The 25306-nt window shown below is 43.6% G+C and overlaps 1 protein-coding gene across 2 annotated transcripts in view; it reads right to left on the minus strand.

The window, feature by feature from the left end:
- The window catches only part of SYNE1 (spectrin repeat containing nuclear envelope protein 1), a 994076-nt gene that overhangs the window by 27920 nt on the left and 940850 nt on the right, over positions 1-25306 (minus strand). For both annotated transcript variants that reach the window (XM_033936910.1, XM_033936909.1), the window contains 3 exons: positions 19356-19556; positions 14191-14319; positions 8296-8508 (listed from right to left, as the gene is read on the minus strand). In XM_033936910.1, coding sequence (XP_033792801.1) covers positions 8296-8508; positions 14191-14319; positions 19356-19556 — 543 coding nt within the window. The remainder of the gene's footprint in view (positions 1-8295; positions 8509-14190; positions 14320-19355; positions 19557-25306) is intronic.

A 25306-nucleotide genomic window follows, 5' to 3' on the forward strand; every position in this document is an offset into this window, starting at 1 on the left:
TCAAAAGTCAAAGATGTACATTTGTCAGTCTCGGACAGTACAAACTATAGACCGATTTCAAATATTAAATTCTACGTGAAGATTATCGAAAAGCATGTTTTCAATGTCTTAAACAATTTTTTGGAAAAAACAAACGGCTTACATCCTAATCAAACTGGGCTCTGCATAAACCATTCTATGGAGACTTCACTCCTTATACTGACAACGATAGTTCTAAATTACATGGATCAACTTAAGTCAGCTTTACTGATTTCATTAGATCTTACTGTGACATTTGACACTATCAATCATGATATTCTACTGAGTCAACTACACAATATTGGCATCATTGATATAGTCCTACGAATCCTATTTACAAGATAGAAATTATAAACTGAAACTACAAGATCAATATACAAAGACCTATTCGTTGCCATGTGGTGTACCTCAAGGATCAATCCTAGCCCCCATTCTATTTAACATTTTTATGTCCACTGTACTTACGCTTGTACAATCTATTGGGTTCACAATATTTGTTTATGCAGACGACATCCAACTTCTTCATCCAACTGATTTTACAAATATCCAAGAGATACAAGCTATCAATAAAAAGTCACTTGAACAGATCTCTTCGTGGCTTTATACAAATCACCTTTCATTAAACCCTCAAAAATCTAAAACTTTACTATTCACAACAAAGGTAGAACAATTGCTTCCATCTCCGTTAATACTATCAAAAACTCCCATTCAACTCTCGACAACACTAAAGATTCTCAGTCATTTTTGACTCAAAATTAACTTTTCAAAAACAAATTTCTACAGTACTACAATGTAGTCATTATAAACTTTGCCTTATTCATTCTATATCTCATATATGTTCATTCTCTAATAATCAATACGTTGGATTACTGTAATTCATTATACTATGGAGCTAGACAAAAAGATTTGTGTCGTCTTCAACTCGCATAAAACACTGCAATAAATTAATAACAGGAAAAAAGAAATTTGACCATATTACACCATTGTTGAAATCGGCACACTGGCTACCGATAAAATATCGCTTGACATATAAAAATCATACTTTTGGCTTTCAAAACATGCTATAATCAATCACCACCATACCTGGATAATTACTTAATACCCTATTCTTCAATACACTCGCTATGCTCTTTATAGCAAAACATTTTAGTAATTCCATCCCTGGATAACAACTGTTACTTACCGTAACAGTTGTTAGCCAGGGACAGCAGGCAGCTGTTTTCACATATGTGTGAAATCATCCACGGAGCCTGGATGCGGACAGCCTCGCAAGCAGACTTGCTTGTAGAAACTCAGAAGTTTCAAGTCTGCTGCACCACGCATGCGCCCGCCTAGCACAGGGCAAGTCTCCTCAGTTCAGATAGCTAGCAGAGAAGCCAACCAGGGGAGGTGGGTGGGTTGTGAGAATAGCTGCCTGACATTCCTCGATAACAACTGTTACGGTAAGTAACTGTGCTTTATCCCAGAACAAGAAGGCAGCCTATTCTCACATATGGGTGACCTCCAAGAATGGGATGGTGGGAGTGTTGGCAACTTAGGAGAATAGATTTTGCAATACTCTCTGGCCAAAATGGTCAACCCTTCTGGAGAAAAAATCCAGACAATAATGAGAGGTGAAAGTATGAACCGAGGACCAGGTGGCAGCTTTGCAAATTTCCTCAATGGGAGTGGATCTGAGGAAAGCTACTGAAACCGTCATTGCTCTGACTTTGTGGGCTATGACTCGACTCTGTAGATGGAGTCCAGCCTGGGCATAGCAGAAAGAGACACAAGCAGCCATCCAGTTGGAGATGGTACGCTTAGAAATTGGATGTCCCAACTTATTTGGATCGAAAGAGGCAAAAAGTTGAGGAGCAGATCTGTGTGGTTTGGTACATTCCAGGTAGAAGGCCAAAGCATGAGTCCAGAGTACAGTCCAGAGTATGAAGAGCTGATTCTCCAGGGTGAGAATGAGGCTTTAGAAAAAAAACACTGGAAGTGCAATAGATTGGTTGAGATGAAATTCTGAAACCACTTTAGGTAAGAATTTAGGATGAGTACGGAGGACCACCTTGTCATGATGGAAAACTATGAAAGGTGGATCAGCAACTAAAGCTTGCAGCTCACTGACTCTTCGAGCAGATGTGAGGGCAATGAGAAGCACCGCTTTCCAAATAAGATATTTCAGATGAGCCATAGACATTGGTTCAAATGGAGGCTTCATCAATTGAGGAAGGACAACATTGAGATCCCAAACCACTGGAGGTAGTTTGAGAGGAGGTTTGACATTGAAAAGTCTTTTCATAAATTTGGAAACCACCGGATGAGCATCCCTTTAATAGGCTGATGGAAAGCAGCAATGGCAATGAGATGAACTCGGAAAGATGTAGACTTGAGGCCAGAGGTAGACAAGTGCAAAAGATAATCCAAGACAGAAGCCAAGGAGGTATCTCGAGGCTCCATGTCATGAGAGATGCACCAAGTAGAAAATCTAGTCCATTTTTGGTGGTAGCATTGTCTAGTGGCAGGCTTTCTAGAAGCCTCTAAAATGTCTCTTACAGGTTGAGAAAACTGAAGAGGAGTTATGTTGAGAGGTACCAAGCTATCAGGTGTAGAGACTGCAGGTTGGGATGAAGTAGAGACCCTTGACTCTGTATAAGCAGAGATGGAAAAACTGGTAGAAGGTATGGCTCCCTGCTGCTGAGTTGAAGTAGAAGGGAGTACCAAGGTTGTCTTGGCCACCGAGGAGCTATCAGAATATCATGGTGGTATGATCGTTCTTCAGCTTGACAAGAATCTTTAGAAGAGGAGGGAATGGAGGGAATGCATACAGGAAGCGATTCGTCCATTCCAATAGAAAAGCATCTGCCTCGAGGCGATGAGGAGAGTATATCCTGGAGCAGAATTGAGGCAGTTTGTGGTTGTGGGGAGATGCAAAGAGATCTATCTGAGGAGTTCCCCACTGAGAAAAAATGTGATGAAGAGGTGAGGAATTGAGTGTCCATTCATGAGGTTGCAAAAGACGATTCAATTTGTCCTCCAGATAGCTTTGCTCCCCTTGAATGTAGACAGCTTTCAGGAAGGTGTTGTGAAGGATTGCCCAATCCTAAACCTTTAGAGCTTCTTGGCAAAGAGGGAGAGATCCCGTTCTTTCCTTCTTGTTGACATAGTACATGGCGACTTGGTTGTCCATCCGAATGAGGACTACCTGGTCGTGAAGAAGATGCTGAAAAGCTTTGAGAGCATCGAAGATCGCTCTGAGTTCCAACAGATTGATATGACACTGACGATCTGTGCTGGACCAATGGCCTTGAGTACGGAGACCATCAAGGTGAGCCCCCCAAGCATAGGATGAAGAATCTGTCATGAGGACCTTCTGATGAGGCTACGTCTAAAACAGTAAAACTCTGGAGAGATTGGAAGAGAGCATCCACCAGCGGAGAAACTGTCTCAAGGAAGGAGTGACTGTAATATGTGCAGAGAGTGGCTCGCAAGCCTGTGTCCACTGAGATGCTAGGGTCTACTGAGGAATTCTGAGGTGAAGTCTGGCAAAAGGAGTCATGTGAACTGTGGAGGCCATAGTAATACCATCATGTGTCTTGCTAAGATTGATGAGCATGAAGACACTTTGTGACAGAGCTGAAGAAGAGCATCCAGATGTTGTTCAGGGAGGAATGCTCTGAGTTGGATAGTGTCCAGAACTACTCCAATGAACCGTAGATGGCTGAAGATGGGATTTAGGAAAGTTGATTTCGAATTCCAAGCTTTGAAGGAACCACGTAGTCCGTTGGGTCGCTACAATAACCCCTTGAGATGTTGAATCTTTGATGAGCCAGTCGTCCAGGTAGGGAAACACCTGAAGACCATGGTTCCTTAGAGCTGCTGCTACCACTACTAGGCACTTGATGAACACTCTGGGAAATGATGCCAGGCCAAAGGATATTGGTAATGTAGATTTCCCACCCAAAATCTGAGGTACTGATGGGAGGCTGGATGAATGGGAATGCGAGTGTAAGCCTCCTTGAGATCTAGAGAACATAACCAATCGTTCTGATCTATAAGGGGATAAAGGGATGCCAGGGACAACATGCAAAAATTTTCTTTGACCAAAAATTTGTTGAGAGCCCTGAGATCCAGAATGGGTTGCACATCGCCCGTCTTCTTCAGAACTAGGAAGTAACAGCAGTAAAACTCCCTGCTCTGCTGTTCCAGAAGAACTTCCTCGATGGCATGGAGATGAAGTAGAGCTTGAGGTTCCTGAAGAAGAAGGGCGGTCTGGGATGGATTGGAAGGATACTCTCTAGGAGGAAGCTCTGGTGGAACCTGAGTGAAATGAAGAGAGTATCCTTCCCTGATTATTGACAACACCCAGAGGTTTGATATAATGGTTTCCCATCAATGGTAAAAATGATGGAGATGACCTCCTATGGGGGAAGGGAAGACAGAAACAGAACGATGGAGGTTATGCTCTGTTTGAGACAGTCAAAAAGGCTGAGGTTTCTGTTGCTTCTGTTGCTGTTGTTTCTTGGGGGCTGCTCAAGTATAAGGAGCCACCCGTGGAGGATAACGCCTCTGGAAGGATGGAAGAGGTCGAGAAGGTTTTGCAGGAGCTGGCTTAGGCTTAGATCTGACAATTGAAGCAAAAGACTTTTCATGCTCAGACAACTTCTTGGTGGCGGCCTCTATGGATTCATCAAAGAGGTCTTTGCCCTCACAAGGAATATTAGCCAGACGGTCCTGAAGATTGGGGTCCATATCAATGGTACGAAGCCAGGCAAGACAACGCATAGCCACAGAGCAAGCAGCTGCTTGAGCAGACAACTCGAATGCATCATAAGATGACTGGAGAAGATGTAACTGGAATTACACCAAGGTGGCAGAGAGTTCTAGAAACTCCATATGTCTTTGTTCATCCAAGTTCTTCATAAAACTTGGAAGATGATCACTCAAAAACTTAAAATAAGTCGTGAAGATAAAATTGTACTTGAGGACTCTGAAGGCCATCATGGAATTCTGATAAAGGCGATGGCCAAACTTGTCCATGGAAGGATGGGTTCTCTTCAATGAAGATTCCACAAGGGATTTGTGAGATAGTTGTGAATTCTCAAAGCCCTTGCAATGTAGAGTTCTATACTTCGATTCCAATTTGCCTGGAACAGCAGGTATAGCATAAGGAGTCTCTAGATTTCATTTGAAAGTTTGAGACAAAAGCCTGTTAAGAGGAAGCTTGAGTGATTCTGCAGGAGGTTGAGGCAGATGCATTTCTTCTAAATGCTCCTTAGAATATTTAGAAACAGCGCCCAATTTAATATCCAGGTTGCCAGCCAATTGCCAAAGAAAGGAGGAAAATGACAATTGATCTGCCAGAGCCTGGCCTCGAGAAGGACTCGATGACCTTGAAGCGCCTCAAGTGGAGAACAAAGGCGAAGCCTCTCTAGAGTATTGGTAACCCAAGGAATAGACAGACTTGGAGGAGGCATTGGAATCAGCTGAGTCCTTGGGGTCTGGAATTGGAGACCTCGATTGAGGAGTTGGAGGCCTCGAAGAGCTGGAAGGTCTGGATTGAGGCCTGGATAAAGAAGGCTTTTCTGCGGGAGAAGACCTGTGCCTTTATGGATGTCTTGATGAGGGCCTCGATCTATGACGAGAGTGCTGCCTGGAAGTAGGTCTCGGTTGAGATCGAGGAGACTGCGCCCTATGCCTGGAAACGGGCAGTGCCACTGGTAAATGAATAGGGCTAGAAGCTGTAGATCAAAACCCCATAGATTCAATGGTTTGGATTGAGGAATCTCGAAGCACTCCCAAATACTCGGCTCCTTGTATGGAGTGTGAGGATTCCTGTCGAGACACTCGCTAAGACTCGGCTCCTTGCATGGAGTGTGAAGATTCCAATCAAGACACTCGCAAAGACTCAACTCCTTGCATAGTGTGTAGATTCCAGACCAGACACTCGCAAAGACTCAACTCCTTGCATAGTGTGTGTAGACTCAGCTCGAGGCACAGGCAGGGACTCGACCTCTCGGGAGACTGCTGATTTCCCAGGCTGGACTGCAGGAAACAGTCAAGGCAGGAACATATTTGCTCAATAACTTAACAAATTTCTGCTCTAACATGGTCTGGAGAGAAGCCTGCAATTGTGGATCCGAGTCTGAAACTGGACCACTTGCTGAGGCTATAGGCTCTGAGGTGGCAGTAGAAGAATTCTTTGACTTAGATTGATGCTTGGATAACCTTCTTCTTAAGTATCTGACATGAGGGAAGCTCAGGGGAAGATAAAGCAGGAGTACTCGAAGCCAAAGATGATCCAAACGAGGAAGGTCTGATGCAATTCGAGGGTTGTGGAAACAGGAGGACCTCCAGTTGAAGACTTGACCAAGTCAGAGATTGAGGTCGAAGGTGTAGCTGAAGAGTTCATCCTAAACAGCTTTTCCACTTGAACCCAATGAAGTTTAAGGGCTCGAGGTTGAAGAGTAGCACAGCGCTCACATGACTTCGGACTATGGTCAGGCCTGAGACAACGAAGACACCAACGGTGTGGGAAATCGTACACTGGCACTGGCTACACTTCTTGAAGCCCGTGACTGGCCGGGACTTAGAAGGGAAGTCGAAGCTCGCAGGCTGTGGGTGTGCGACCTACCCCACCAAAGTCGATGAAAAAATAAAACTTTTTTTTTTTTAAAAACAGAAATTAACAGTGATTCATGACAAAAAGAACACAAACCGCAGTGAAGAGAAGGCACAAAGCGAACTAAGTTCAGTGCAGAGCGTCAAAGACAGACTTCTCGGCTCTGTGGAAAACTGAGAACTGAGGAGACTCGCCCTGTGCTGGGCAGGAAGGCATTCGTGCATAAGTGGTGTGGCAGACTTGAAACTTCTGAGTTTCTACAAGCAAGTCTGCTTGCGAGGCTGTCCGCATCCGGGCTCCGTGGATGACGTCACCCATATGTGAGAATAGGCTGCCTGCTTAAACATAGAAACATAGAAATAGACGGCAGATAAGGGCCACGGCCCATCTAGTCTGCCCACCCCAATGACCCTTGTCCTGGAATAAAGCATATTCATCAACTAGAGATCATTCTTTTGCAGTCATTGGTCCTCAACTTTTTGAATGCTGTTCCAAATTACATTCAAATAGAACAAAATCTTGAACGCTTTAAAACATTATTAAAAACTTTTCTGCTTACAGATGCATATGACCAGTGAAATATAAAGGATGCAGGGGATATGTCAGACCCTGACCTGAAACAATAAGCACACAACTAGCTTTTAATTCTTATATTCTATTTTTCTTTCTTTTTCTATTGATATTGTAGTTCTATCTTTTAATATTTTTATATATTAATTTTATGTAAACCACATAGATGTTCTCCCATTGCGGTATATCAAGTGTACAATAAACTTGGAAATTGGACGTTTTTTCTACTGGGTTTGTGGATGTCTTGCCCAAAACGTCTAACCTCAGGCTTAGATGTCCTATCAAAAATACCCCTCAGTGGATGCAAGTGAGAATCCAGAAGTTTCAATCACTGCCTATGTGCTTCCCATGTAACCAAAAGCACAATACTTTTAATCTTATTTTTAAAAATGAAACATAATGTTTACACGCCTATTTCTTATATAAAGCTTTCTACTGTTTAACATAAATACCTTAGGGCTCTTTTTACTAAGCTGCATTAGCGGTTTTAGCACGCACTATTGAGATGGTGTTTTTGGCGCATAGCGCGAGGTTAGCACGCGCTAAAAACGCTAGCGCACCTTAGTAAAAGGAGCCCCTAGTTTCAGTGTCTTTGAGCAGTATGGTTCATACCTGAAAGAAAGTGAAATATTTAATTTCCCTTTTAGCTCAGGGTTGTTTTAATGATTTATGATTCGTGTGTAGGTTTTGGTTTATGTTTTTGACGCTTTTTATGATCGTTCCTTGACATTTGCTCTTGTACATCCACTCCTAGCATATTTCTTGGCAAAGCGATTTATAAGTCGAAATAAACAACATCATATGGAGCTTAAACTAACCCTCTCTTCTATTAAACTGTGCTAGCAGTTTCTAGCACAGAGAGCCGCGCTGAATGACCCGTGTTGTTCCCGACACTCATAGGAACCTTATGAGCGTCGGGAGCAGTGTGGGCCATTCAGCGCTGCCCCCCGCGCTAGAACTGCTAGCGCAGTTTCGTAGATGAGGGGGTAAAATCTAAAGTTAATGAAATCCCAGTTTAATATCCTCAAATAGCACATCATATGGGAATGTGTTAGGGTTGTGGAAGAGAAAACCAAAATGGGAGAAGGTTAAGAAAGGCTTACCAGTTGATTGCTTGAAATATCTAGGATTTTTTCTAGCTCCTTGATATGCCGAGAGACCTCCTTCAGGAGCACCTTCAGTCGATTACCAATGACATGCACCTTCTCTTTGGCTTCCAGACAATCCTTACCCTCAGCATTTACTAACAGCTGGCAGGACATGTCTTGCAAAGAAGCCACCTTCAGCTGAGACTCAACCAATTCACGCCTGATTTGCTGTTAGGAAAGCATATCATCAATGCTTAATAACTACTGTTCTGATGAATTAATAGAGGGAATTGTTGTAAATGACAGTTTTATAATGTTAAGCATATTTCAATCTGCACATATAAGTAGAGAATCATACTAAAACCTGTGACCACAGCCATTTCAAAACAAAGGCAAAAAGAATTAGAACAAGGAATTCCTCACCAACTAGACTATGTATCCCTGTGAGTTTTATCAAACTTAAAAAAATCACCCTCCTATACTTTCTTTCTCCTTTATCTTGGTAATGCAATCTGCAAAATCATTTGTTTATTAATTAGGATTTAATTACTGCCTTTTTGAAGAAATTCACACAAGCAGGTGTACAGCAAAATAATCCAGACATAGGCAATAATTAAGATGGGGAGGGCAGATATGTGCTATGTCGAGGGGTAATCGCGCAGCAGGACATGGTATTTTGCTGTGTCTATGCCCCTAATGAAAATGATTTGGCATTTTATGCTAAATTGACCCGTTTGTTGTTGCCCTATGCCCAGGTCTCCCTGATTGTAGGGGAAGACTTTAATGCTTTTTGTGATTCTAGTTTGGATTGCACGGAACCAGAGGGTGCCCTGCGTCGAGCAGGGGAAAGGGAGCTCCAAAAATTTAGTGATAACCTGGAATTAATTGACTCATGGAGGGTATTTGATGACACTGAGAGGGATTATACTCGTATGTCCCGGGCGCACGGTACGCAGTCTCGCATAGATTATATTTGGGTGACGGAACAGGTGTTTTGAAAGCTGAAGCGGGCTGAGATAGGTCCTTATACAATTTCTGATCATGCCTGGGTTCAAGTGATTTAGCAAAAAGGAGGAGGGCTTCTGGGGAAGTGGCGCTGGGTATTTCTGCTTGCATTGTATAGAGATTCGAACTATAGGGAACGGTTGTTGAAAACATGGAATGAATACAAACGACATAATGCTCACACAGAAGGAGACCCCATCTTATTTTGGGAAGCGGCGAAGGCGGTGTTGAGGGGGGAATACCCTTAGTTATAGAAGTCATGTTAAGAAAGCTAGAGATAGGGAAATTCTGCGTTTAGAGAAGGATGTTGCTAAGGCCCAGAGGCGGTATGGCCAGATTGGTGATCTCATGCACAAACAAGAGTTGTTTGAATATCAAGTGGCCCTTAATTCCCTACTACATTCACGGGCGAGTAAATCTAGCTTTATAGATACGGGAATAAGGGGGGGGGAAACTGGTTTCTTCCAGGACGGGTCCACATAGGGTTCAGGCTCTGAGGAATGAGGAGGGGAAGAGAGTTACAACTGACCTGGAGATCGGAGATATATTTTTTTTGCTATTTTAAGAATCTTTATGCCTCCCCGTCGGAGATTGGTGTAATGACGGGGCCTTATTTGGATGGGATAGCGTTGCCTCGTATCCCTGAGACAGACAGGGAGCATTTGAATGCACCAATAACGCCGGAGGAAGTGTATTGGGCAATAGGGAATAGTCCTTTGTTGAAGGCGTCGGGCGAGGATGGCATGCACATTGAATTTTATAAGCTCTTAGGTGATCATTCAGCCATTTGCTTAAATGTTTACTGTCATGGTTGGCACAGAGGCTTTACCGGAGGGTATGAACACGGCACGCATCTTGCTGTTGCCTAAACCGCATAAAGACCCTGAACAAGCAGGTTCCTATCAACCTATTTCCTTATTGAATACAGAGGTTAAATTGTTAGCGAAAATCATGGCAAAGCGGATGGCTGCTGTGCTTCCCTCCCTTATACACGAAGCTCATGTGGGATTTGTGAAAGGACGAACTATAGCTAAAAATGTAAGAAAATTGTTGCTGTCTTTGGAACAGCGGGCGGTGAGCAATTTCTCATCTGTGCTGGTTAATTTTGATGCCGAAAAGGTATTTGACAGGGTGAGGTGGGATTTTCTTTATGATACTTTAGCGGCCTATGGTTTTGATGGTTTTTTTGTATCGGCGGTAAGAACATTGTATGCTTTTCCACATGCTAGAATAGTGTTGAAAGATTTTGAAATGGACAGGTTCCTGATTTCTAAGGGGACGAGACAGGGTTGCCCCTTATCGCTGTTGTTGTTTGTGCTTACGTTGGACCCCCTAATTTGGGATATTTATGCGATGCCATCTATAAAGGGAATTGGCATCGGAGCTACCTCTTTTAAGTTATCGGCCTTTGCGAATGATAGTTTAGTACATCTTACAGATCCTTTGCCTTCTTTGACAGCCTTACTGGACTTGATAAAAGAATATGGTGAATATGCAGGGTTTCACTTAAATGTGGATAAAACAGAGGCGTTAGCATCCTCTGTGATGGTTCAGGCCCTATGGGGGAATGGATTTCCGTTGACATAGGCGCCTGGGCAGTTTGTGTATTTGGTGACTTTGATGACTATGCAGGTTCACCGTTTGTATTGTCTTAATGTGGATAAGTTTCAGCAACAGATGGAGCTCTTGCTGGAGACATGGAGGGCATTGCCCCTTTCTCTGATGGGGCGCATTTGTTTGGTTAAGATGTTCATCTTTCCCAAATGGCTGTATGTTTTGCAGACTCTGCCGTTGTGCTTGCTAAAGAAAGATTTACGCATTCTTTATAAAGGGGTTACTCATTTTTGTTGGGCGGCTAAGAAACCTAAATTGAAGGCTGTTATAGGGGAAAACACCCTCCAGGGATTCAAGACAAAGTTAGACAAGTTCCTGCTAAACCAGAACGTACGCAGGTAAGGCTAGACTCAGTTAGGGCACTGGTCTTTGACCTAAAGGCTGCTGCGGGAGCAGACTGCTGGGCACGATGGACCAGTGGCGTACCAAGGGGGAGGCGGTCTGCCCCGGGTGCACGCCTTGGTGGGGTGCACAGCCGGCCCGGTTTTGAAGGCGATGTTGGACGCTTAGCTGTCCGGTTCTCACTGCCTCTAACGCCGGCCCTGCAGCTCCGGAACCCCCCCCCTCCGGATCGTTAAATGTTATGTCAGCTGCAGTGTTGTATTCGTCAGAGGAGACTTCTAACCTCGGCCTGCCCCGGATCTCTTCCTGCAACAGTGACTTACTGTTCCCGCCTAGGCAGGCGGCTGCTGCAGGAAGAGTTCCGGGGCAGGCTGAGGGTGCGCTGGTGTTGTATTTGCATCAATAAAAATTGTTTGAACCTAAAAGCAAAAAAAAAAAAAATCAAAACAATAGTATGCATTATGACCTAGTATGCTACTTCAGTGTCATCACAATCTACATTAAAACTAGGGCTGCAGGAAGATTAAACATTTTAATTGCGATTAACCATCTGAGTTCAGCATTCCTTTCCCTCCTGGCCCCCCATTGCAGCTCCTCTATCCCTCCTTCCCCTGATGCAGCACCTCTTGCCCTTCCTCCCCTGATACTAGTACTTCTTTCCTTCTTCATGCCCCCATGCAGCACCACTCTTCCTCCTTGCTAACTTTCCCCTCAATGCAGAGCCTCACTCCCTCCTCGCCCTGAATCCAGTGTTTCTTTCCCTCTCCTTGCCACCCCCACCGATGCATCACTTCTCTCTCTCTTTGCCTGTTTCAAGGTAGCAACTGTTTCCTTCCATCTAGCATCTGCACTCTTTCTCTTCCCTTCCATCAAGCACCTGCCCTTTCTAGAAGTTTCAAAATATTCAGAAAGGGCCTTTCATGCACGTTTTTTTGGCAGTGGCATAAATTCACATTATGGGCCCCCAATAACAACACCTTAGAAGATGCGGGAGCAGTGGCATTGCAGGTACTGCTCAGGCAGAATTTACACCAGTGTTCTTCAACCTTTTTACACCTATGGTCCGGCAGAAATAAAAGAATTATTGTGTGGACCGGCATCAGTCTGCGGACCAGCGGTTGAAGAACATAAGAACATAAGAACATAAGAAGTTGCCTCCGCTGAGGCAGACCATAGGTCCATCCTGCTCAGCGGTCCGCACCCGCGGCGGCCCATCAGGCCCATTGCCTGAGCAATGGTCTATACCTATCTATACCCTTCAATCCCTTTTTCTTCTAGGAATCTATCCAAACCTTCTTTGAAACCATTTAATGTTTTCTTGTCTACAACAGCCTCTGGAAGCGCGTTCCATGTATCCACCACCCTCTGAGTGAAAAAGAACTTCCTAGCGTTTGTTCTAAACCTGTCCCCTTTCAATTTCTCCGAGTGCCCCCTTGTACTTGTGGCGCCCCTTAATTTGAAAAATCTGCCCCTGTCTATTTTTTCTATGCCCTTCAGGATCTTGAAGGTTTCTATCATGTCTCCTCTAAGTCTTCGCTTCTCCAGGGAGAAAAGTCCCAACTGCTTCAATCTGTCGGTATATGGGAGATTTTCCATTCCCTTTATCAGTTTGGTTGCTCTTCTTTGTACTCCCTCAAGTACCGCCATGTCTTTCTTGAGGTACGGCGACCAGTACTGGACACAGTACTCCAGATGCGGCCGTACCATTGCACGATACAGCGGCATGATGACTTCCTTCGTCCTGGTCGTAATACCCTTCTTAATGATACCCAGCATTCTGTTTGCTTTCCTAGAGGCTGTGGCGCATTGCGCCGATGCCTTCAGTGTTGCGTCTACCATCACTCCCAGGTCTCTCTCCAGGTTACTAACCCCTAGTGGTGTTCCCCCCATTTTGTATGTGAACATCGGGTTCTTTTTCCCCACGTGCATGGGCTAAGTCATGGGCCAGACCCGCCCATCTCTACCCAATCTCTGCCCCAGACCCCGCCCCATAGTACTAATTGTAACACTATTTTTTCCATTCATTTTTCATATATACACATAATATAATCTTATTAACAACACATAATGGTTAACCACAAAATTAAACTACATAAAGTACACTGTATGCTTCTCAACATTCATTCCTACCAGAACAGATTACCCCTATGCAAATACGGGACCAAAAACTAAAAGTACTAATATATACAAACAAACCCTAATATTTAAGACTCTGCATGCAGTACACCCCCCAGAGAAAAAAAACCAAATGCATTTCTTCCTGAACATTGCAAAATACAGACAGCAGATGAAAATTCTCAAAATTGACACAATTCAGTCACTAAATTCAAAACTAAAATCATTCCCCCTACCTTTGTTTTCTTCTTCCCTCCATGCTGTGCCTTACCTTCTGGCCTGCTTCCGCCTGGCCGTTTTATGCCACCCCTGGTGTTATCTTCAGGCCGGCTCCTTTGCACAAAGCTGCGGGCAGTGGCTCCTTGCGCATCCCGCACCTCATCTGGAAGTGACATCAGAGAGAAGGCTTCCAGTTCAGGCACAGGACGTGCATAGGAGCCGCTGCCCGTGGCTTTGTGCAATGAGTCAGTGAGGAAGAGGAAGCCGGCCCGAAGATAACGCCGCATCAATCACACCGCGAACCAGCGGTTGAAGAACACTGTTTTGGGCCTGATGCACATGCCAGCCATGTGGACCGGCAGGAAATTTCTGTGGACCGGCACTGGTCCATGGACCAGTGGTTGAAGAACACTGATTTACACCAATACCCTCTGAGTATCCTGAAAATCAGTAGGCTTTCACAACAAATGGGTAGGCTTTCACAACAAATTTGGAAACCAGTGGGTATACCCTAACCAAAATTAACAAACTAACCCTGATACCTCAGGACAGAAAACATTAGCCTTCCACTATTCAATTGTTTCCTTCCTATCAGTGCCAAGAAATGCATCTTACCATGAGCAGCTTATGGTGATCCTGGAGTGTATCGGTATCTAGATTTGGGTTGATTGGGATAATCTCATTCTTCCTCCTGTCAATGTTTTCCAACCACAGCAGCAGCCCATGGCTCATCTCATGGAAATCCTGTAAATCACACAAGGAAATATCAGTTTGTAGACGGAAAATTAATTTTTAAAATAATTTAGTCAGTGGTGTTAGCTCAAGGTGCTAAGTAGTTTACATTGAGGAAGAGTAGGAAACTCTATGCAGAGAAGAAACAAATGAAACAACAGTGGTGACAACCAAGGGAAAGACTGAAAACCAAACCAAACCAACAACTCAGGGAGTTCAGCAGAATATGAAGATTTATTGAGAATCAAAATTCTAAGCAATTGAGGCACTTATAATGACAGGACACAGCCATGTTTTGGTGTGAAATGTGTGCGTCAGGGGTCAGTCGTATGCCAAATGAGTCACACATAAAAGATGAATCTTAATTGAATTTTGGCCTCTGCTTTTTCTTATTTAACATACAACAGAGCCCTGACACAGGCATTACTGTACATGCCAAAACATGGCTGTCATCATAAGTGCCTGAATCACTTAGATGCTCGATTCTCAATAAATCTTCAAATTCTGCTGGACTCTCGAGCTGGCTCTTGGTCATTGCTGCTGCTGTTTCATGTGAAGTTTTCCACCAAATGAATTTGTAAGAGTTTGACAAAATATGTCGCATGCTTTGAATAGTATCAACACAACAAACAAAACTCCAAAAAACTGCCACACAACCTATGCAAGAAACTGAGAAGTGCTGGAGCATTGGCTCCTTTCGCTGCCCCCTCACACTGAGGGCACCTTAACATTTCAAGATTGTATTAGTTGAATTTCATGCCTTGTTTGCGTTGTGTTTACTCAGGTATTTTGTTTTATAGCGACCACTCTCTGAACCATTTGACTATTCTGCCTTTTTGTGGGTTTCTTGAATAGTATCAAAACAGAGAACATCACTCCCCTGTCAACTGCAATATGGTCTTCATTCTATGGAGAAATAATAATAGAAAATTTGCTCCTAAACCCAAGCTTATTCCATCTAGTCATAGGCATCAGAACGGGGGAGACCACAGGGACTGTGGCTTTCCCCAAAATTGCCAGTTACTTACTTTTAACCTTGGTGGTCCAGAGATGCAGCGGGCAGGAGCCCACCCGCTGCTAACCCGACCAGTCGCAGCTGGTTTCTTTAGCCGCTGAGCGGCAATGAGCAGGAGCACACTTTGATGCTCTTGCTCAACACTCAGCAGCTTCTTTGACTGGGAGGGAGGAAGGGAAAGGGGCTGGATGCAGAGTCTGACAGGGGAGGGGAAAAGAGTCTGACAGGTGGGTGGCTGGATGCAGAGTCTGGGAAGGGAGAGGAGGGGGTGGCTGTGGCTGGGTACAGAGTCTGCGAGGGGAGGGGCTGGGTGCAGAGCCTGGCAGGGAGAGGCTGGGTGCAGGGGTTAGGGAGATGGAAAGGCAGGGAGGACAGATGCTCAGGGGGTTGGGAAAGACAGATACTGCACATACTGGGAGAGAGTTGGAAAGGACAAATGCACGGGCTGGGCGGGGGTTAGGAAAAAAGGAAAAGAGAGATGCTGCACGGGTGGAGTAGTGGGAAGGGAGAGAAAGAAATGCTGCTGGTGGGGGAGGGAAAAGGAACAGAGAATTGTTGGACATAGGTGTATGGCGTGAGAGGGAACGAGAGATAATGTATATGGGGAAAGGAAGAAAGAGGGAGAATTGTTGGACATGATAGTGATGAAGAGAGAGGGAGAAATGTTACATTGGAAGGAAGGAGAGATGTCAGACCACTGGAATGAGAAGGAGAGAGAGAGAGATGCCAGACCACAGAATGGAAGGGAAGGAGGGGAGAGAGAGATACCAGACTGCAGAAAGGAGAGGTGAGAGATGTTAGACCTCAGGAAGATGGAGGGAAAGAGAGGGAGAGATGCCAGACCATGGGAGAGGAGAGAGATTCCAGGTTATGGGAAGGAGAGGAGAAAGATGCCAGACCATAAGAGGGGGGAAGGGGGAAGACAGAGATGTCTGATTATGGGAGAGGGTTGAGATGGTGCATAGGGTTGGAGGGGAAGGGGAGACAGAGGGAGGAAATGGTGCACAGAGATGGGCGCGACAGAGAAGAGATAAGAAGAAATGCTTTTTATGGATAGATGGAGTAGGGGAGAAGAAAGAGGGAGGAGATGGTACACATGGATAGATGGGAAGGGAAGGCATGGAAAAGTAGATTTTGAGAAAAAAGCAGAAAAATGGAAGAAAGTTGAATGTTAAAAGTTAATGCTAAAGATGGATATATGGCAGAAAGTGAAGGAAAGAAAAACAGCAAATGGATAAGGTGGCCCTAGATACACAATTAAGAGCACAGACAGAAGGAAGTACAGCCAGAGACTGGGAAAGATGGTTTGAAAACCAAAATCACCAGGCAACAAAGGTAGGGGAAATGATTTTATTTTCAATTTAGTGATTGAATTGTGGCGGTTTTGAGAAATTACATCTGCTGTCTATATTTTGCACTGTTCAGGAAGAAATGCATTTGTTTTTATTTCTCTGGGGGTTATACTGCATGTAGAGTCTTGAATCTTAGGGTTTGGTTTGTATATATTAGTACTTTTAGTTTGTGGTCCTGTATTTGTTTAGGGGTTATCTATGTTCTGCATGTGTGACCAAGGCTAGGTGTTCTGGTAGGAATGAATGTTGAGAAACATACAATGTGCTTTGCGTAGTTTAATTTTGTGGTTAACCATTATGTATTGTTAACAAGATTATATTGTGTGTATATATGAAAAATGAATGGAAAAAATGGTATTACAATTAGTACTATTATGGGGTGGGGTCTGGGACGGAGCTTGGGCAAGTCTGGGGTGGAGCTTACGGGCCCCCCCCCAAACAAAAAAGTGTTCCGTAGCCTATGAATCTAGTTTAAAGATAAAGCTACTACCCGTTAGAAATGTACATAGAAAAATATCCTTTATCACAACCATTTTGTAGATTTCAGATCTATTATTTATTTATTTATTTAAAAGATTTATAAACTGCTCATAATAAAAGCAATGTACAAAATCACATACATATTATTAAAACACACCAAAACATAAACCAAAAATTACGTTAACATTTCATAATTTACAGGTTGGAATTCTTACTTCGTTTGCAATGTCATTCCTTAACAACATTGCATAGCCAGAAAATATCAATATTTCATCTATACGTATTGCATAAAGGTTTTCACTCCCCCAGCTGGAAAGCGACACAGGAAGGAGGAGTCAGGGAAATAGGAACCAGAAAGTATAAGAGGCCAAGTTAGAACTACCTTGTTTCCCCGAAAATCAGACAGTGTCTTATATTAATTTTAGGCCCAAAAAACGCACTAGGTCTTATTTTCGGGGTATGTACATATCAGCTCTCCCTTCCTCTCTTTCATCCCAATTATTCCTTTTTCTTTTTTCTCCCCCGCATGTGCAGCACCTTTCCTCCCCTCCCTCCCACCTCTCGTGCAGGATCCTTACCCAGCTTCTATCCTTCCATCCCTCCCATCCCTTGAGCAGCAGGATCCTTGCACAGCTTCCCTTGCCTCCCTCCCATCCCTTGAGCAGCAGGACCCTTGCACAGTTTCCCTTCCCACCCATCCCTTGTGCAGAAGAACCTTTGAGCGAGCACCCCTCCCACCCGCAGCCAAACCCCTATCCTTCCCTCCCTCCCATTCGAACCCCACCGACCGCGAGTGAGCCCTACATACCTCCTTAAGCAGCGTCAAGCCGGCAGCACTCTAAACAGGCTGCTTCGGCCTAGTCCGCCCATGAATGCATTACTGATGTCATCAGTAACACGGCAGAGTGAATTCACGGACGGACAAGGCCGAAGCAGCTCATTTAGAGTGCTGCCGGCCCAACACTGCGTAGGGAGGTATGTACTAGGGCTCACTCGCGTTTGGCAGGGTTTGGATGGGAGGGAGGAAAGGATGGGGGTTCGGCTGCTTGGAAGGGGCGGTGCTCAGGGGAGGGGGCATTCCACTCTTCAGTTTATGAACACCTCATATAACAACTCCCCCACACACACACACACTTTTTACTAAGCCGCGGTAGAGGTTTCTATCGTGGCCCGGAACACTAAATGCTCTGACACTCACAGAATTAGAATAAGAGGGTCATATAGTGCTACAAGGACTACATCATACAGTTTGTTAATGCCTCAAAACTTGCAAACAAGGGCACTAAACTCAAACCAAGACAACAGGTTAGCAGATACAATTTTGGAGACTCAGATTGTGTTTCAGCCTCAAGATTCTGAATGCTAACAATGGTCTTTGGCTACTGTAGTAATATCAGTGGCAACATGTCTGACTGGAGTTCATGGATACCTCTGTTGCTTTTATTTTTTTAAAAAGTGCAACACATTCACCTTCTTTGTATTTGTGCCCTATTATACATTTATCTTCCATGTGAGTAACTGGGAGGGGGAGGTGTTAAGAATATAAGAATTGCCGCTGCTGGGTCAGACCAGTGGTCCATCGAGCCCACGCGGCAGCCCTTAGGTCAAAGACCGGTGTCCTATTTGAGTATAGCCTTAATTGCGTACGTTCTGGTTCAGCAGGAACTTATCTAACCCTTTCCTGAATCCCTGGAGTATGCTCTCTCTTCTGGAAGAGCATTCCAGATTTCTACCACACTCTGGGTGAAGAAGAACTTCCTTACATTTGTATGGAATCTATCCCCTTTTAACTTTAGAGAGTGCTCCATAAACACTGCTAAAATAATCTCTGAATGCCTAGGGTTCAGTAACCAGACTAACAATGATAGCAACTACCCTGATATTGCTGCCAGTATGAAACCTCTCAGTCTTGTACATTGTCAGGTGTAAAGCAACAACTGAAGATCCCCTGTGATGCGTTACATATAGATATGCTCCAGTAGAATAGTTCTATAGTGAAGGAAGTGAAATAGTACTTTTACAAATAGTCCACATGTTTCCATGTCTGCATGGTAGACCATCATTCCCAAGACTTATTAGAATTAAATTTGTTGAAACAAGCTAACAAATAAGAGACAGACCATTGTAAATCATTACTCAACATCATTGTGTTCACCGAGAATGGGATGGAGTGAGCTAGCTTCCACTTTGTTTATACAGACCTGACACTGCATTAATGCATCCTGCAGCAAACCACGCCATTCCTCCATCACACTGCCAAGACGGTCCCAGCGCATATTCATCCGGCTCAGTCGGTCCTGAAGTTCCCTGCTTTCTGCCGTATCTGTTTGGGTGAACTCCGAACTGCACAGGTTTATGGACAAGATGATGGCTTTGCGATTATCAATGGCCTTCTGAAGCTCCTGAGGGAGAAAAAAAAAATCAGATTCTCAATAGATAACCCTACCTTATATTGTGGTTGCAATACATTGTATAGTAACAAAGCAGATGGTGACAGACGAGGTCCTAAAGCACATTCAGTCTGCTTCACTTTACTCTACACTAGAGAATGACACGGTGACAAAATACATCACCGTTCACTTCACTGTGGATAACATAGAAACATAGAAAGATGACGGCAGATAAGGGCCATAGCCCATCAAGTCTGCCCACACTATTTACCCACCCTCTTAAGTCTACTGACCCCCTAAAGAATAATTGTAATTATACTGTCACTCTACTGACCCGCTCATTCAGTCCTAGTGACCCTATCCCTTGGCATGACCTCGTAGGGATCCCACATAGGTATCCCATTTATTCTTGAAGTCTGAGATGCTGCGTGCCTCGACCACCTGCACTGGAAGCTCGTTCCAATGCTCAATCACTCTCTCCGTGAAGAAGTATTTCCTGGTGTCTCCACGAAACTTCCCTCCCCTGAGCTTGAGCGGATGTCCTCTTGTGGTCGAGGGTCCCCTGAGAAGAAAGATATCATCTTCCACCTCTACCCGTCCCGTGATGTACTTAAATGTCTCAATCATGTCTCCCCTCTCCCTACGCTCCTCGAGAGTGTAGAGCTGCAATTTGCTCAGTGTCATTTGCTCCATGTCATTCTTTAAGGAGAGAGGGAAGAATTGGAGTATGACTGGGCAAAACTACTGACCTTCAAGCCTTACATTGAAGAATGCTGGTGTAGAAGGATTGAGGTTGAAATAGACACTAAAGAATGACATGGGATTGTTTTCCATGGGGATAGGAACGGTGATTAATTTTGGCACCATGTCATTCTCTACTCTACACCACCAAGGATATACAGTATATTCCAGTTGTCAGCCTAAAACACCTGACCATTTGTAGGACATGGATTATTATCCAAATCACTTTTTTGTTATTAAAATAAACTTTTAACAGTCTTTTTTTTTTTTTTTTTTTGCTTTGTTATGCAACACTCAAGAGAAATGGCTTGAGATTTTAAGAGCAGCTATGTTCAGGACAGCCATTTGTGCAGCTAAGTTTCTCACCTAAACTTTGGCAGGTGATGCTGAAAAGAAGTATTAACCAGGTAGTCTTAAAGCTCATCTCAGGAATGCACCCCCCCCCTACAACTGCCCCATTCTCTGCTCAACTCAATTTGGCTGCCTTGTGAATTTAGGAAAGCAAAATCAAACAATAACCCCCCTCTTCTACGAAACTGCGCTAGCAGTTTTTAGCACAGAGAGCTGCGCTGAATGACCCGTGCTGCTCCCAACGCTCATAGGAACTCTATGAGCGTCAGGAGCAGCGTGGGTTCATTCAGCGCAGCTCCCCGTGCTAGAAACTGCTAGCGCAGTTTCGTAGAAGAGGGGGTAAGTATTTGGACCCATTTAAAAACCAAAAATGCTAAATAAGCAAAAAACATAGGAAGTATGTAAGAACTTGTATTAAACAAACAAATAAATAGATAACATTGATCCTTCTGTTATTATTTCTTTCATTTCTGTACCTTCTCCTCCAGATAGCCTTGTGAAAAAGACAATATGTTTGTTCTTCACACAGAGACAGAGACATTGAGAAATGTAAAGTATTGCATGTGGGTAGCAGGAACCCGAGGTACAACTATACGATGGGAGGGATGTTATTGAAGGAGAGTACCCAAAAAAGGGACTTGGGGGTAATGGTGGACATGACAATGAAGCCGACGGCACAGTGTGCAGCGGCCGCTAAGAGAGCGAATAGAATTCTAGGTATAATCAAGAAGGGTATTACAACCAGAATGAAAGAAGTTATCCTGCCGTTGTATTGGGCAATGGTGTGCCCGCACCTGGAATACTGCGTCCAATATTGGTTGCCGTACCTTAAGAAGATATAGCGTTACTCAAGAGGGTTCAGAGGAGAGCGACACGTCTGATAAAAGGGATGGAAAACCTTTCATACGCGGAGAGATTGGAGAAACTGGGTCTCTATTCCCTGGAGAAGAGGAGACTTAGAGGGGATATGATAGAGACTTACAAGATCATGAAGAACATAGAGGGACAGATTCTTCAAACTTTCAAAAAATAAAAGAACAAGAGGGCATTCGGAAAAGTTGAAAGGGAACAGATTCAAAACAAATGCTAGGAAGTTCTTTTTTACCCAACGTGTGGTGGACACCTGGAATGCGCTTCCAGAGGACGTAATAGGGCAGAGTATAGTACTGGGGTTTAAGAAAGGATTGGACAATTTCCTGCTGGAAAAGGGGATAGAAGGGTATAGATAGAGAATTACTGCACAGGTCCTGGACCTGTTGGGCCGCCACGTGAGCGGACTGCTGGGCACGATGGACCTCAGATCTGACCCAGCGGAGGCATTTCTTATGTTCTTAGAAGAAATAAAAATATGATACAGATTTCACATCACCAGTACAAATGATAAATAACCCAAATGCAAGTTCAAAGATGAGGAAGGAAGACTCGGCACTCAGCATCCATGCTGCACTCTTCCATGAAATTGCTAGCATCTAGAAATAGGCCAATATCCAACTGAAAGGAGGCAGAAAGTCTCAGTCGTATCACGATTCTGATTCTAAGTGATTTGGCAAAGCAAAGATCAAATTATTTTTGAATGCTTTACATCTTCTTCAGCTTGTATAACGGACATAATTCAGCTACCTTTTTTATCATTCTAGAAAGATATCAGCTCCTCTCCTTCTTTTCACTTCACCACTGTAATGTAATCTAGGAATGGTAGCAGCAGCCAATGAATCAGGAGAACATGGCTTATATTTTATTCACTCATGGATCTTCCTGATCTTGCACCAGGTGCAAATCTCAGATCATAAGTCCTCATGGGAATGAAAATACCTACTATATTGTTACTTAATTCACCATGAACTTTAATTTGGAAAGGCGAGAAATCAAAACCAAATCCACTGTTTGCTCATTTTGATTTTACTCGATGAAGGGAATATTAGCTCTCACAAACTAATGAAGTAATATAACTCATTAGACCAATAATAAGGTATCATTTTATATATTTTTGTTTCACTGATCTTTTTTCTGCATTTAGTTTCAGAAAAGGGTTTTCATTCATTTATGAAAATAAAATTCTCACAATTCTCTCAGCCCTCTGATTATGATTTCAGGCTCTGCAGTAGGCTTTCCATTTTTGCAGTTCATCCACAGCAAAATAAGATAATGTTTTCCATCTCAATAGGATGGTGTGTAGGATTAAAACAGGACTCGACAAATTATGGGTGCAAGGTCACTACAACGCTAAGAAAATTAAACCCCAGTGCATAGGATTTCATATCATCCAGTCCTGTTTGCCTCTCTGGCCTGTGCCATGGGATCTCAATGAATTTGAGCCACATAGTACAATAAGAGCTTGTTGATATCACTGTTTCAAATTTCACTAGAATGAAGACAGTAAGATCAACAAGCTCTTCCTGCATAAAGTGGCTCTCAGTGGCAGCATGGTACATATGTCGGGAAATCTGAAAAGAGCTTCATGTCCTCTCTATTGTAAATTCTAGCTGAAACACAGCCTGTGTTGAATCATATGAATGTTCAATAGTGCCATATCAATGTTTTATATATATGGTTCACAAACCCTAAATAAAAAACAAACAAACAATAAACTGTCAGTAGACAAAACAATACAAAACAAAAACAGACAGAAAAATATATATTTTTGAATATACTCAAGGGAATGATCCTCGTGGGCCAATATCAAATAAAGGCACATACATGAAAAACTGTAAGGTATAAAACAGGTTGGAGAGACTTCAGTACTGGGGGCTCTATGTAACGAAGGCAGTTTAACCCAACAGTATCTCAAATGTGGCATTGATGAAGCTTGTGCCTAAATGAATCCGCTTGGTTTGCATTAAATCTCTTGAGATTTAATGCAAACCAAATATCAAAATCTCAATGAATGTGTTCAAATATATGTTAGGTGCTCCTTTTGAGATAGGTCCATTCAATCAATCATGTACATGTACCAACCAGTCCATGTACCAACCCTGCTTGAAAAATCATATAAGGTGACCGTAAGTTTTCAAAAAATCACAATCAATGAAAAGCAAACAACAACAAAAAAAACTTATCTGAATCAAAGAGGTCTCATAGTTACTGCCTGACAGAGCTCTGTTTTGATCCTTCTTCAGGGGCAGAAACTGATTCACACTTTTCATGCATACAAAAATGGCATCTATAAATAACACGCTCCAAGTTCACAATGGAGGCTGCTTTGCAAATTTCATGAAAACAGTGCTGTTTTGTAATGACGTCGACAATGGAGTCTGTTCAACGAAATGCTGATTAACTAAGCTCTTTCACATGGACTAAGAATGCATAGACATCTAAGTACATTTGGCTCTAATGAGCTGCAGCAGAACTCAAAGCGAAAACCTATTTCCTACCCATTAACTTTGATAGAGACAATGGAGAGGAACATTGAGGTTTCAATGGCTGTTTCCTAAACTCTGAGTTAAGAAAAGTTATGTACAACTTATGTGCTTCACCTTGCTTACTATTGCAACTACAAACAGTACAAAACACAGCTCCGAGACTTATCTACTCACTGAGGAAACACGACCACATCACAGCGGCTTACTTCAATTCACACTGGCTCCCAATACAAGCAAGAATACTATACAAATTCTACTGTCTACTATTTAAGACCATAAACGGAGACTGCCCAGCCTACTTGAACAACTGACTAATCCAAACAACCACAACCAGACATAGGAGAACCCATAGGAGATAGAAGGGAAGGAAAGGAGAGGAGAGAGATGCCAAGGCATGGGGGAGAAAGGGAATGAGACAGAGATGCCAGACCGTGGGGTGGAGTGAGAAGGAATGAAAGGAGAAGAGAGTGAGATCAGAGCATAAGGGAGGGGTGGAGACGGAGAGAGAAAAATGAAGAGGGAGTTAAGCTGAAATGAATAATGTACAAAAGAGAAAAGGGGCACAAGATAGACAGTTTTTGGAAAGAACATAGATAGAGGGAAGATGCCATATGGAAGGTGGAGATGACTCAAGGAAGGAAGAGCTGTCAGATTCCAGAGAAGGGTGATGGAAGAAAGGTGGCAGATGCCAGACCAGGGAATGGAAGGGAAGGAAGGGAGATAGATATGCCAGACTGTGGGAAGGAGAGGAGAAAGATGTCAGACTTCGGGAAGGAGAGGAGAGAGATGCTAGACCACAGGAAGGAGAAGAAAGAGATACCAGACCAATGAAAGGGGGAAGGGATGGAGAGAGATGCTGAACTATGGGAAGTGGAAGGGAAGGAAAGAGAGATACCAGACCATGGGAGAGGAGAGATGTCAGGCTGCGGGAAGGAGAGGAGAAAGATGCCAGACCATAGGAGGGAGGGGAAGGGGGAAGACAGAGATGTCAGACCACAAGAGAGGGAGGGGATGGTGCACAAGATTGGAGGGGAAGGGGAGAGAGAGGGAGGAATGGTGCACAGGGATGGAGTGGAAGGGGAGAGAGAGGGAGAAGATGATGCACAGGGATGGAGGGGAAGAAAGAAGGAGGAGATGGTGCACAGGGATGGGTGTGGAAGGGAAGAAAGATAGAAGAAAAGCTTCTTATGGATAGATGTAGAGTTACCATAGGGCTCCAGAAAAAGGAGGACGGATTGAAACATCCGGGTTTTACTTCCATTACTTTCAATGGAAGTAAAACCCAGATGTCTCAGTCTGTCCTCTTTACTT

This window comes from Geotrypetes seraphini, chromosome 3 (assembly GCF_902459505.1).
Source record: "Geotrypetes seraphini chromosome 3, aGeoSer1.1, whole genome shotgun sequence".
Classification (NCBI taxonomy): domain Eukaryota; kingdom Metazoa; phylum Chordata; class Amphibia; order Gymnophiona; family Dermophiidae; genus Geotrypetes; species Geotrypetes seraphini.